Genomic DNA, 13,696 nt, shown 5'->3' on the forward strand with positions numbered 1-13,696 from the left:
TTTTAAAAAATTAAACTGTACTTAATAATTTATTACTATTAATTTTTTTTAAAAAAAATTGGAAGCCGAAGCTTACACTCAGTCCCTATGTCCGTCCCTGGTAATAAGTATTAACTAATGAGGATTTCCAAATTTTGATTAAGACAATCTGATAAGTATGTATTTATTTTATTTTATATGAATAAAAAAATCTCTTTAAAATAGTTTCTACGGAGCATAGATTATACAATTTTCAATTAAACATTCTATTAAGGTGAATTATACGGTACACAATTAAATCTGTACAGAGTTACAATATTTCATGTGATGCAATGAAAAAGGTACATGTACCCACAAAGGTACAAGCTGGTTGAGCTGTAAAACATTGGTGTCAGAGTCATCAGTGTTCGTTGCAGGATTTGTCAACAGAGCCTCACATGGGCTTAGTTGAGCTTTCTAAGCTGAGTGGTGTAACCGAGGATGCACTTGTGTGGGTCACTCACCATGTTTAGCATGGACCTAGACTATGTATCTTATGGGCTTTTTATTGGGTTGATTGTATGTTAGTATTATCACCAAAAACCAGTTTATTAATTTAATAGAGAAATTTTTTGTGCAGTACACTTTTAAAACTCATAATTAAGCATTGATAATTGTTTTTACATGCATGGTTGTTATCACCAGACAAAATTTTATTTTTCTAATGTTAAAATATAATATGTGTTGATGTATAAACCCTAAATTACATCTAATTAACGGATATAATTTTAACTTTTAAATAAAATCATAAAATTATGGGCAAATCATAATAATAAGTCAAAGGGAGCAAAATTTTACACGAATCAGTCAAATTGAAAACTGTTTCATGAATTCACCAATACACGTTTATACGGGGAATGGATCCTCTCAATTTTTTTTAACAATTGAGAGAGTAAAGTGTAATCTCTCACCATTAATTTTGTAAGTAGGATCAATAATAAATATGAGAGAGAGAACAATGAAGAGCTAGAGATCACACTTTACACCCTCAATTTTTTTTAACAATGGAGAGGATCCATTCCCCGTTTATACGTAGTTCGAACCAGCTAAATTCAAACTCCATTTCTACATAATTCGAATCAGTTGGGTTCGAATTATACACAAACACACGCACACACTAATTCGAATTTACCTGATTCGAATTACACACAGTAATTCAAATCAGAGTGATTCGAACTACACCCACGCACACGTTTTCAAGTAATTCGAATTTGACTGATTCGAATTATTCATGGTATAATTCGAATTATAATGTTAAAAAATTAATAATTTATTAAAAAAATTTTATTAAAAAATTTATTAAAAAAATTAAAAAAATATATATTTTATTTCATACATTAAAAAAAGCTAACAAAATATTTAATTACGAGACTTCTTTAAAATATTAATGAGCTATCAATTCAAATTTCATACAATACTCTTTTATCCATTTTTAATAGCTCATGAATATTTTTTAAGAAATTTTGTAATAAATTTATTTAAATTATACCACAAAAAAATATTTTATTCTATGCAAAATAATTTAAAAAATGGCTTAAAAGATATTAAGAATACTATAAAAATTTGTAATATCCTAATGACTTATGACATTAAAGAAATACTCTACATAGTCAATAATAATTTAAAAATTATAGAAAAAATATTTTTATCATGTATTTACTTAAATTATTAGAATATTATAAACTTTTATAGTACTCATGACATCTTTTAAGCCATTTTTTAAAAATTATTTTGTATAGAATAAAATATATTTTTTAATTGTTTTGTATGGAATAAAATATTTTCTTTCATTTCTAAATTATTATTGACTATGTAGAGTATTTTATTTAAAATTTGAGTACATGCATGTATTTACCTAAGTTATTAGAATATTACAAATTTTTATATTACTCCTAATATTTTTAAGCCATTTTTTAAAATTATTTTGCATAGGATAAAATATTTTTTGTAGTATAATTTAAATAAATTTATTAAAAAAATTCATTAAAAAATATTCATGAGCTATTAAAAATGGACAAAAGAGTATTGTATGGAATTCGAATTGATAGCTCATTAATATTTTAAAGAAGTCTCATAATTAAATATTTTGTTAGCTTTTTTTAATGTATGAAATAAAATATACATTTTTTTAATTTTTAAATTATTAATTTTTTTAATAATTTTTTAATAAAAATTTTTAATAAATTATTAATTTTTTAACAGCATAATTCGAATTATACCATGAATAATTCAAATCAGTAAAATTCGAATTACTTGAAAACGCGTGCGTGGGTGTAGTTCGAATCACCCTGATTCGAATTACTGTGTGTAATTCGAATGAGGTAGATTCGAATTAGTGTGTGCGTGTGTTTGTGTATAATTCAAACCCAGCTGATTCGAATTATGTAGAGATGGAGTTCGAATTTAGCTGGTTCGAACTACATATAAATGTGCATTGATAGATTTATGAAGCAGATTTTGATTTAACGAATTTGTGTAAAAATTTTCTCACCTTAGCTTATTTGAGTTTTTTGCCTTAAAATTATATTATTGCTTTTTCATAATTGACAACACAATTGTAAAGATATTCCCATAAAAGGTTTTTTTTTTTATATTATTTAGATGACATTAAAGAACATAAAAATCAAATTAATTTAATTCTAAATATTTTTATTAGGTTGCAGTTTAAATTGCGTGGATACTTTAACCTAAGAAAGATTGATAAAAAGAATTGTTTTTGTATATTTATTTAACTAGTAGAACTACATATAATAAGTTATATCGATTTTACTTTTTAAATCGATTTAAACTTTTGGTTGACATGTAAACACAAAATATGAATTTTAACATGTTATATATATATAGTTGCCGTTGTGGAAGGTGTGAAGCTTGCTTCCAGTCCTTCAAGGGCGCTATTATTAAACATCTGGATGCAGAGCCATCTCAAGTGTATCAAAGACAGAGTCACGAGACCCAAAGTTCCTTTACCAGGCATTTTGTCCGTAAGAGTTCCGACTGGATCTAGGAAATAGTAAAAAGTAATAGAATTTCTGGGAATAGTAAGGGAATTCCCCGGTTTGGGAATAGATTAACGATTCTTCCTCCGCCGGCTCTGAGGCCGCAGATTGGAGCACTTGTGTGAGACTCTCGCGTCATACGGCTCCGCCCCGGAAGAAGGATCCTTTTTCAAGGTTGAGCTTGTTCAATTGAAGCTAATGCTATGCTGCCGTTCAAGAGAAGGCATATATATATATATATATGGGTGTATGGTACCAATGATATGATTAATAAATTATAAAATGTAAATAATTTTTAAAAATATATAAGCAAATCTGAAATTTAACTTGTTCTTTTTAAAATACAATTTTCTACTTTAAGCTGCCATTAATGTTTAACGATAAACACCAGAAATATACTTAATCTTAGCCTATATATATTCTCATTAGAGTGCAACAAAAATAATGGTGTATGTGATTAATACATTACACACAACAAAAAAAGAAGCAAAAAACATATGTAACACTATGCATAATGCATATATGTAGTTATAGTGAATTTCATGAGTTAAATATTAGTTTTATTTATTTATTTATTTATTTGATACACGTTTAATATTAGTTTTAGGTGACATATATATATATATATACAACAATGCTAGGGAACTAAGAGGATACCAGCCAAATTTCTCTGGGTGAATCCAAAATCTTTACGTGGATGACGCTTATGCTAGCTATTATGATATTTTTTTCTTTATAAATTGGATGGTTCTGAATCTATTTCCTGATTTATCATGTTTTAGGCATTTGGAGAGGAAAGGAGGGTGAAAAGACGGAAGTTAATTGAATCAGTTTCCGTGATTCACGTTGCTAACTTTTTAATGGGCTGGACCTCGAAACTCATCTTAATAAAAATAAGTTAATATATATGGATGTTTCTTCTGCTAAGGATCAAAATGTTTTTTTTTTTCATCCTAAATTGATGTTTTTTTTTATATTTTTTTTTTGAATTTTTTTATTACAAATGTGAATGTCTCTATTTCTTTAAAAATTTTATAATTTTTTTTTTATTTTATAGATATCTAATTATTTTTATCAAAATATAACTGGATATTTTTTTTGTTAAGCATTAGGATTTTTTTTTTCCATATTAAATGAATGTTTTTTTTTATATTTCTGTAATTGTTCAAAAACAATTCATGCTCCACCACTCCTTCCTTAAACAATTCCTGAAGCTGAACCAAGTGCAAGGTAGAGACCGATTGGATGTGATGGAATCGCAAATTGACCGATTCGAAGGGAGATTGGATGTGATGGAATCACGATTTGACCAGTTCGAAGACCTGTGATAGAAGCACTATGACCAATATAAAACCTGACAAAGTTTTGATACTTTCCCAGTTTCTGGAGCATATACATGTCATTGAACAGTAGTTGACCATTGTTGGTATCAAATATGCTGGAATGTATAGCTCAATGCATTCATGCAGCAAGAAGAAGTCATTAGCCACATTCCAGCATGATTCAAGTTGTATGGCACTTGTGATGGATGGAAGCAAGAAGAAGTCATTAGCCATATTCCAGCATGATTCAAGTTGTATGACACTTGTGATGGATGGAAGCGCTGCATTGGGACTTGACCTGGGTTTCGTTACGCATGTATTTTTGATGGAGCCAATTTGGAACAAAAGTATGGAAGAGCAAGTAATTAGCCGTGCCCATCGCATGAGTGCTTCTTGTCCTATTCATGTAGAAACCTTGACAATACGTGGTACCATTGAAGAACAAATAATGGAGTATTTAAAGGATGTTAAAAGAATTTGTGTAGTTGTTGGAGGTGGATAAGTTAACGTGGGAGAAAAACAAAAAATTTTTATAGACTTTAATTAAGTTTACTTAATCAATTTTAAATTTTTTAAATTTTAAATTTAAAAAATTTAAAATTAATTATTAATAATTACAATTAATTAAATTGTTCACTTTTTGACTGGTTAGTTTCCTATATTTTTCCATATACTAATTGTTATTGATAACTGAAATACAATTATTAGGTACAAGTAGTAAGAAATTGGCTATGCACATGTCTATACAGTGACAAGGCTCGATCCAATAACCTAAACAGAACGAACCAACTTCAATTCAACCCCTTTCAAGGAGAATTTGGCTCGGATGGCTCGGCTGCCAATTACGACTTCCAATGAGCCTGCTCCACACCACACCTAAAGCACAGAATTCTCTATACCTCTTTACGAACTTATCTCTTTTCCACAGAGAGCACCGTCTATTAATTTAATTGTTTTGAAATATAATTATTATTTTTTGTAAGCAAATTTTTTTTGGTTACCTTCATAATGTGGTAGATCATATAGAGTAATGTTTTGCTATAATTGATTTTTGTTGTTTGCTTTGTAGTTTTATCCCATATTTAGAAATAGTTTTAATGATACTAAGGCTGTATTTGGTAATGGGGATTGGGACTGAGACTAGAGAATTAGAATTTAGTATTGTGTTTGGTGACAACAGATTGGTATTAAAATTTTAGTTTTTGTCTCTAAAATTTTAGTCTCTTCAGTCTCTCCAAAAAATAAAGACACATGAGACTGAGATTTTTGGAGACGAAAAATAATTAGATGGTTCAAACTAGGAATGTTTTTTGTATAATCATGCACTACTACATTTTCACCATTACTTTCGTTGCAAAATACCACAGAAAATCAAGAAAGCTCAGTAATTACTCGTTCACACTTGTCTTCCAGAATCTTCACAGCTTCAGTGAATAGCTCTTCAGGGGGCAATGCTCCAGTTGATTCAATAGTAACTACAAGGGTGAAGAAAAAAAAACGAAGTAAAAGATATGCAAGTAATTTTGAGAACCTATCATAACAATAATCCCTATCAGAAAAATTACACAAGATTACTTTGAAACATAGATTTTCAGATAAACATAAGTAAAATAAGGCCAGAGAGAGAGAGGTCAAATATGGTGGCAGAATGCTTGATATGCAATTTTGCACTATACGTTATGTTTTTGGTTTACACAGTACTATATTCTCTTTGGTTTACTCATTGTTATTTGGAATTGTCTCTCACTGCCCTACATGTGCTTTAGTATTTTTTATACAAAAAAGAAAAGAAAAAAAAAATTAGATAGCTTTAGACAATTTGAAGGCCTAATTTAACAAATTCAGCAAGAACCATAGTACTTACAAATGAAGTGATCTTTAACACGACGTAACGATATACGATCTTCCCATTCTTTTCCCTCTCTAATGCATTCCCTACACAGAGTGCAATCTCGTGGTCTGGCTACCGTGGCCCTTTTTTTGCCTGTCCAACATTAACTCAGTATCTAGTTATTACACAACAGGGAAACTTTACATCATTTGCATAATTTACAGAACGTTGTATACAATACGAAAAAGGCATTGATGCAAAAGCAATGGTAATTTCCAGAGAAAATGTGGTCAACAATTGAAAGATATATCTGATGCAAGCATGGATCTAAAAACAAAAATACCTTCCCCAATATCTTCAATGTCAAATAATCCAACTGGACATTTTTCTTGTAGTTTGACGGCCAGATCATCCTCAATGTTCTCCAAGAGGACAACCTATATAAGTCAAACATACAGAGGCCAAGTTTCTGTAAGTTCTGGTAGTGAGTAAATTTGAGCAACACTGATATATGATATTCCCTTACCTCCGGAAGCATCCGATACCAAGCAGTGGAAACTGGTGACCATTTTGCATGTGTTCTACCAACACCTTTAACTGCATGAGCTTCAAGTTCAATTTCCTATTAAAACACATATACAGTGAACCAAATATTAGGTTAGAATTACTGCTAGTTTTAGTCTTTCTCGGAAAGAAAGGGGGAGGGAGACCTGATAGTTTCCAATTCAAATCTGCTTATTCAAGCACTATGCTCGATAAGTTTCCAATTGAAAAGCACATAGTACTACTACATCAGTACACACAAATGGCACGCAGTATATATAACACGCAAAACTCACCCAATCTCTATGAAGAGCTACAGATAAATTCCTTTTTCCAGTTTATTTATCACCAAGCACTCAATTGAAATATATGTTACCCTAAATAGTGAGGTAGATAGAATTTTTACCTGACCAGGTCCAAGTTTAGCTAATATAATATCCAAATATTTGGGACCAATTGGATTGCTGGAAATTTCGGGAATCGATTCTTGACTGCAAGTAAAAGATGTAAATGTCTTTGGTTTTGAACTTGCACTTGGTTTGGCATCTTCAGCTATAAGCTCACTCCCATTAGGTAACCACTTTAGTTGATCTGATCTCACTGCATTTTGCAACATCATCAAACAAGAAAGATTGCTAATATGATTGAAGTTAAAATAGCCAAATAAAATTAAATACAACATTTGAATATCAAGCAAGAGCCAGACTCATTTACCGGTCATACGTGGCTGACCTTTATGGCAAGCAACATGTAGTTTGAAGACAATGGTATTCTTTTCATTCCTATCATCCCCAGCATTATCTATTCACAACCAAGAAAAAGGAGACAGAGACAAATTCAAGTCTGCCATATTATGAGATCTACACAAACGGCAAAACAACATATATAGAATTTTATCTATCACACAAGAAAGATATTTACGTAATCAGAAACAAATTAGGTGACAACACAGAAATCAGACCTGGATATTCAAATAGCCTGGGATCAGCACTGATTGGTATGAGGCCTAGTCTATGGGATAGAACTTCATCTTGTATAAGTGATGTATTGTTTGCAATGTAAACTCTTTCAATAGCCATTGTTGGTACCTAAATTTATAACCATCACGTCAGAATTTGATAATCTCCATCGAACTATTAATGGCAAAACATAAAATTGGAGAGAAAGAAACTAAGAAAGGCTAACACATCAAGGTGAAAATAACACTGCCAGAAGATGTTATACACACCCAGGGGTAATTCTAGTCAACAGTTTATCGAAGAAATTTATGTTTGGCTAAAGCATCAAAGCAAAGTAACGTATCCCTGTTTCTAACATCATCAACCAAAAAAAAAAGAGAAAAACAATAGCCAGTTGGATTCATCCTTCAACTCTTTTGAACGTAATATTTCGCTGAGATTGTGAAAAAAATTAAATAAATACTTTTTGTATTAGAAAAAGAAATTTCATTAAGGAGGAGATGGTGGAAAGATGTGGATACGAAATCCACAAATAAATATGAAAGAGTTAGCTAAGACATACATGGGTACACTATATAACAATGGATGCAAATCCCTTTTAATATCGGCTAGAGAGGAACATCAAAGGCATTAAGGACCCTTTTATTCCAACCAAATGTACCAAAGCACTTAAAATGGACTATAAATGATGCAATATTTGAAATAAACAAGTCTGACATACTGATTATAAATATTGAGGAAAGTATTAAATAAACATTTCACCTCTGCTATAAGGATTCTTCGAAATGCATTGGCAAGTGAAGGATCAATACCAATCATATCAAACTCTATGTCATCATCCGTGAGCTGCTTCACTTCAACTTTGAAGTTTTGACTGAAATTATCCAACCGCAAGCTATTATCAACACCTAATGCTGCATAAGCACCAGAATACTGTATGGTATCTGTCTACAAACATCAACATAGGAAAACATAAATAGCAAGCAACTGACAAAAAAGAAAAAGTAAAGAAAATTTAGAACCAGCATATACATATTATTAATCACTCAAAAAGTGAAATAAGCTGAAAAAAAAAAACTACAAGTTTTCATTGAAATTCATTAACACCTATCATATAAACAAAGAACACAAATTCCAAAATAGTAAAATTACAAACTGGATTTGAGAAAACCATAAGGAAAAACAGACTAAAAATAAAAGATGAACATAGAGATAGCAAGATTTTACATGCTGAGGAGCATCATTGTTGCAGAGGACCCGTGTCCTGAGAAGCTCAAGGTGTGGAGGGAGCTTTGTTGGCACACTTTCCAAGCTCATTATGTAATCAAGCACTCCATTTTCATGCTTCATTTCTTTATTCTGATTCTCTTGTTCTTCCATCTCGGACATTGACTCGTCTTCAGACGATGACGACATTGTTGAAGCTAAATAAATTTATAACTGCACCACATCAAAGTTCATCCACAATAAACACCAGTATCATAACAAGTATCAACGATTCAACATGCAAGATGGCACACGTCATCAAGCGCTATTTGGACAAACACACGTAACATCATTCTGTATCTATATATGACATATACAAATGTTCAAAAACGAGATCGTACACTATCAGAACACGCAGTTAACATTGCCGAATCCTAATTAAACTTAATAACCAGTGAACAGCAAACACAAACAGGAAGAAGAAACCCAAATAAGGAGAAACAGTAAACAGGGGACAACGAGATTCTGAAAGGGCAAAGAAAGCAGAGTCAGAGAGAGGAAATGAAGATAGAAGAAGAACCTATAAATGCTGTTAAGTCACCGATGGACTATGCTCCGCCGCCGGAATTCACGCTGCCGGTGAGAAAGCCGATTGAGAGAGTAGGAGAAAGAAGAGAAAGCACCCTTGTCGACAGAGTTACGGTGTTTTGCAACTGATGCTGTGGTATTAGGGTTCTTGTAGGGTTTTTGAAGAAAACAACTAGTTTTTTTAATTATATTTTTTTATTTTAAAACACAAATATTTAAAAAATTTTTTTTTTCTTGTTTGTTAAAATATCTTTTTCAATGATAATTTTTAAGGACAAAAAATAGATAACTTATAAGGATAAAAAATTTATTTAAACCTATAAATAAAAGCATTTATGGTTTAACATGTAACAATTTAAAAAATATCTAACAAAATATTACAAAAATATATTTATTTCTTTTGAAAAACTTTACTGGTTTACTAGTTTAATGGTTCGACCGAGGTTCAACAGATTTAATTATATATTAAATAGAATTATTAAAAATTTAATATATAATTTTAAATATTTAAATTCAATAATTTCTAACCTAATAAAATTCAAAATTTCACAATTTTAAGGTTCTAAAAACCGAACCGGTCATCAAACCGCTCTAGTCACTAGTTCACTGGTCCAATCGGTTCAGTCGTGGCCCAACCGGAAAAACAGTTATAATAAATTAATAAATAAATTAAAAATAAATATCCTAAAACATAATTTTAGTGTAATATAAATCTTAAGATGTCTTCTAAATTTAAAACACTACACAAATGTCATCAACCGAAATTTAGTACAAACTCAAAATTGAAACACAAAAACAAAACAGCAGCAATTTAGTCTCCAGCAGCACATCACTACGCAAAGAAATCACAAAATACTATATAACTAAAATCAGTAAATCATGAAAACAGTCCCCATGTAAGCATAACTAAGTCACAAAAACAGTAAAACACAAACACAAACACAAAACAGCAGCAATCCAGTCTCCAGCAGCACATCACTATACAAAAAACACACAAAATCCTACATAACTGAAATCAATAAATCATGAAGACAGTCACCATCTAGGCATAATTAAGTCACAAAATAGCAGCAATTCAATCTCCAGAAGCACATCAGTATGCACAGAAATCACCAAATCCTACATAACTAAAATAAATAATCATGAAGACAGTCAACATCTAAGCATAATTAAATCACAAAACAGTAAAACAAACACAAACACTCACAAAACAGCAGCAATTGAGTTTCCAGCAGCACATCACTACGCAATGAAATCACAAAACACAAAACATATGCTGAATTAACTAAATTAACAATCTAAGCACAATTAAACCCAAAGCATAGGTTTAATTGACTTAATTAAACACAAAAAAAGCTCAGCAGTGAACAGCAGAGAGCCAAAAAACACAGCACAGCAGCGAAGAAGACACAAACCAGAGTACAACACAGCATAGCAGTAGCGAGCAGAGCCATTCAATAATCAATATAGTTTGATAATTTCTGAACTAAAAAACAAAGAGGAACAGCAGGCATTAGTAGTGAGCTATGTGATACAATAAGAGTATTAAGCACCAACTTAAATTACAAGTATTCCTTTAGGCAGTGAACACAAAATTTATCAAGAAACTTTAACAAATTAACAACAACAAAAAAAAATAAAAGCACGAACAAATCAGTAACAATTTATCATCAATCAGTAAGCCAGTAACAGTTAATCAACCCAGAACAAACAAGAACAAGCCAGTAAATAAACAAACAAGAACAAGCTAGTAACAGAGTTAAAATTTATTATCAAGCAATGAGCAAAGCCAATCAACCAAGAAAAAGCACCGAGCACTGACGGAGCATTCGCGGCATTACCTTCGGCTAGGGCAGTGACCAGAGATTTGAGGGAGAGCCACAGACGACGGGAAGCTGGCAACGAACACTGGCGAGCTGGCGACGGACGACTGGGAGCTGGCGACGAATACGACAGAGGGACGACAGCGGAGCAGGACCTGGAGACGCTGGCGTTGGGGGAATGGAAGGGCCTTCGAGCACGATGAAACAGGAGGATGGGCGAACGAACACGACGAACCAGGCGGCGACGGTGAGACCAACGGCGGCGCGATGGAGGCTAGGGTTGTGTTTTGGGGAGAAATAAAGAGAGTATGTATGAGAGTGAGGAGGAATCAGGAAGGGGGCTCGAGAAGGGGGCAAGGGTTTTAAAGCGATTTTTAAAATATCGGTTTCTCTTGCTGGACCGAACCGCAAAGCCTTCCGGTTCCCGGTTGGACCAGTTCGATCAGTCGGTTCGATCCGATTTTCAAAACCAATTATCAAAGCATAGTTATCAGAACCGAACCGGTGATCGAACCGGTGAGGTTACTGGGTCACTGGGTTACTGGTTCAACCGGTGGGTCACTGGTCGAACCGGTTAACCCGGTATAATTAAATAATTATGTAAAATTTAATTATTTTTTATTTATTATAAGTACTTTTATTTATTTTTATAAAAATAATTATCATTTTTAAATTTTAATATTTTATTAATTAAATTTATATTTATTGTATTATTATATTATTATAAATAAAAACTTACATACAGTTAATTTTTATGTGAAGTTAATATTTAAAAATAGTTAGATAATTTGACAAATTTAACTAAATATCATCTAATGATTTTCAACTATCAACTTCATATGAAGACAACTGCATGTGAGTCTTTACCTATTATTATATACTACAAGTATTTATTGAAAAAATAATATTAATAGATATCATATAATCATGAAAAGAAAAAATAATTTGTGATTAATAATTTTTTTTGTTTATCTTTTTAATATATATATATATATATATATATATATATTAATAAAATTGAGTGACTTTAAAATTAAAATTAATTGAATATAAGTATAATAAAAAGTTACTATATGTATTATAATTGGGATATATGTTAGTAAGAATGAATGTGGCTTGGTGGCATGAGTGTCCTTCTTGCAACCTTGAGCATCTATTTTGGAAAAATTTTCCAAAAAACACAAAGCTTTGACACTTGGCAACGGCTGGAGCAAATGGAGAGCATGGTGGACTTGCAGAACCCAGATGCGTCGTAGCTTCGCCTTCGGTTGGTCGAGCGGTTCGGTTTGGACCGGTTTTCACCGGTTCGTTCCGGGTTTCACCGGTTTGTTCCGGTTCTCAACCTTGAACGGTCTTACTCTTGGACCGGACCGGTATAGGGTCCGGTTTACCAATTTTCCGGTCAAACCGGCCGGTCCGGTCCGGTTTTGACAACTATGTATCAAAGTTCTCGAAGGAAAGAGTTTTTTTTTTTTTTTTGAACAAGATAGTTCAACACAATAAGTACAGCAAAAACAACAACAAACAAACATAAAAGTTAAAAAAAATCGTAAAAAACTCATCAACTATTTTTTGCGCTAGCTCCTCCTTCCTATAGTATACTCCTAATTTTGTATTTGTGGAAACATCTCCCGTCACTCCATTCTTTCTAAAATTCTATTAATCTGACAGCATCCTTTCTCCCCTTCACCTGCACAATCTCGTTAAAAGTCTCCTATAGAGACTGACATAACCCTCCAATATAACTCACCTGCACAATCTCGTTAAAAGTCTCCCATAGAGACTGACATAACCCTCCAATATAACTCAATTTTCCAACACAGCAAATTTTTCTTTACTTGTATGAGATCTATACCCCAAAGAAAACATAATTGAAATTATTTTTAATAACACCCCTTCAACATACAACAAAAGCTCCATTTATGACAACGACTCATTTTAAACATTATTTCATCTCAAATTAACAGTAAAACCCAGAATTTTTGAAAAATCATATTTTAAACTAATCTTAAATTATATATTTATTTACAATTTTAATTTCAGAAATTAGCTTATTGAAAATAATAAGGCAATTTTGATTAATTGGATTTGAAATAAATTAGGATTTTTATCCAAACTCTATACTTATGGATTATTTTCCTATTTACAATTTAAAGTTTTAGAAATTCAAAAAAAAAAAAAATAATGACATTGAGCTATTTAAATTAAAAATTTATCTAATTTTACAATTATCAAATTATTTCCTATATTTAAATTATAAAATTAGTAGTTGTAAAATAATGAGAATTTTATATGATACGTTTAAATAATTGATATTTTTATAAATTAATAATTTAAGTTTTAAGAATAAAGAAAATTAATTATAGGGAAAGTCTTGGGACCAGCAATTTTTTAAAAAGTTGGTCAACAT

General features: G+C 31.4%; 1 protein-coding gene across 4 annotated transcripts; it reads right to left on the minus strand.

Moving 5' to 3' along the window:
* Positions 1-5,497: 5,497 nt before the first annotated feature.
* Positions 5,498-11,585, minus strand: RPAC43 (RNA polymerase I subunit 43). 4 transcript variants are annotated; one of them, XM_088500495.1, is made up of 10 exons: positions 11,305-11,585; positions 8,897-9,093; positions 8,432-8,617; positions 7,672-7,798; positions 7,425-7,511; positions 7,117-7,310; positions 6,694-6,789; positions 6,511-6,604; positions 6,201-6,320; positions 5,498-5,811 (listed from the first exon to the last, which is right to left on the minus strand). In XM_088500495.1, exons 2-10 carry the CDS (start codon positions 9,083-9,085, stop codon positions 5,708-5,710), a joined length of 1,197 nt encoding a protein of 398 aa, XP_088356621.1. In that variant the 5' UTR covers positions 9,086-9,093; positions 11,305-11,585; the 3' UTR covers positions 5,498-5,707. The 4 variants fall into 4 exon arrangements, with proteins under 4 accessions (XP_088356621.1, XP_088356622.1, XP_088356618.1 ...); XM_088500496.1 differs by lacking the exon at positions 11,305-11,585 and adding an exon at positions 9,456-9,596 and having other exon boundaries at positions 7,443-7,511; positions 8,897-9,109; XM_088500492.1 differs by lacking the exon at positions 11,305-11,585 and adding an exon at positions 9,456-9,596 and having other exon boundaries at positions 8,897-9,109.
* Between the last annotated feature and the right edge of the window lie 2,111 nt (positions 11,586-13,696).

This window comes from Arachis ipaensis, chromosome B9 (genome assembly GCF_059453495.1).
Source record: "Arachis ipaensis isolate K30076 ecotype BB chromosome B9, ASM5945349v1, whole genome shotgun sequence".
Lineage (NCBI taxonomy): Eukaryota > Viridiplantae > Streptophyta > Magnoliopsida > Fabales > Fabaceae > Arachis > Arachis ipaensis.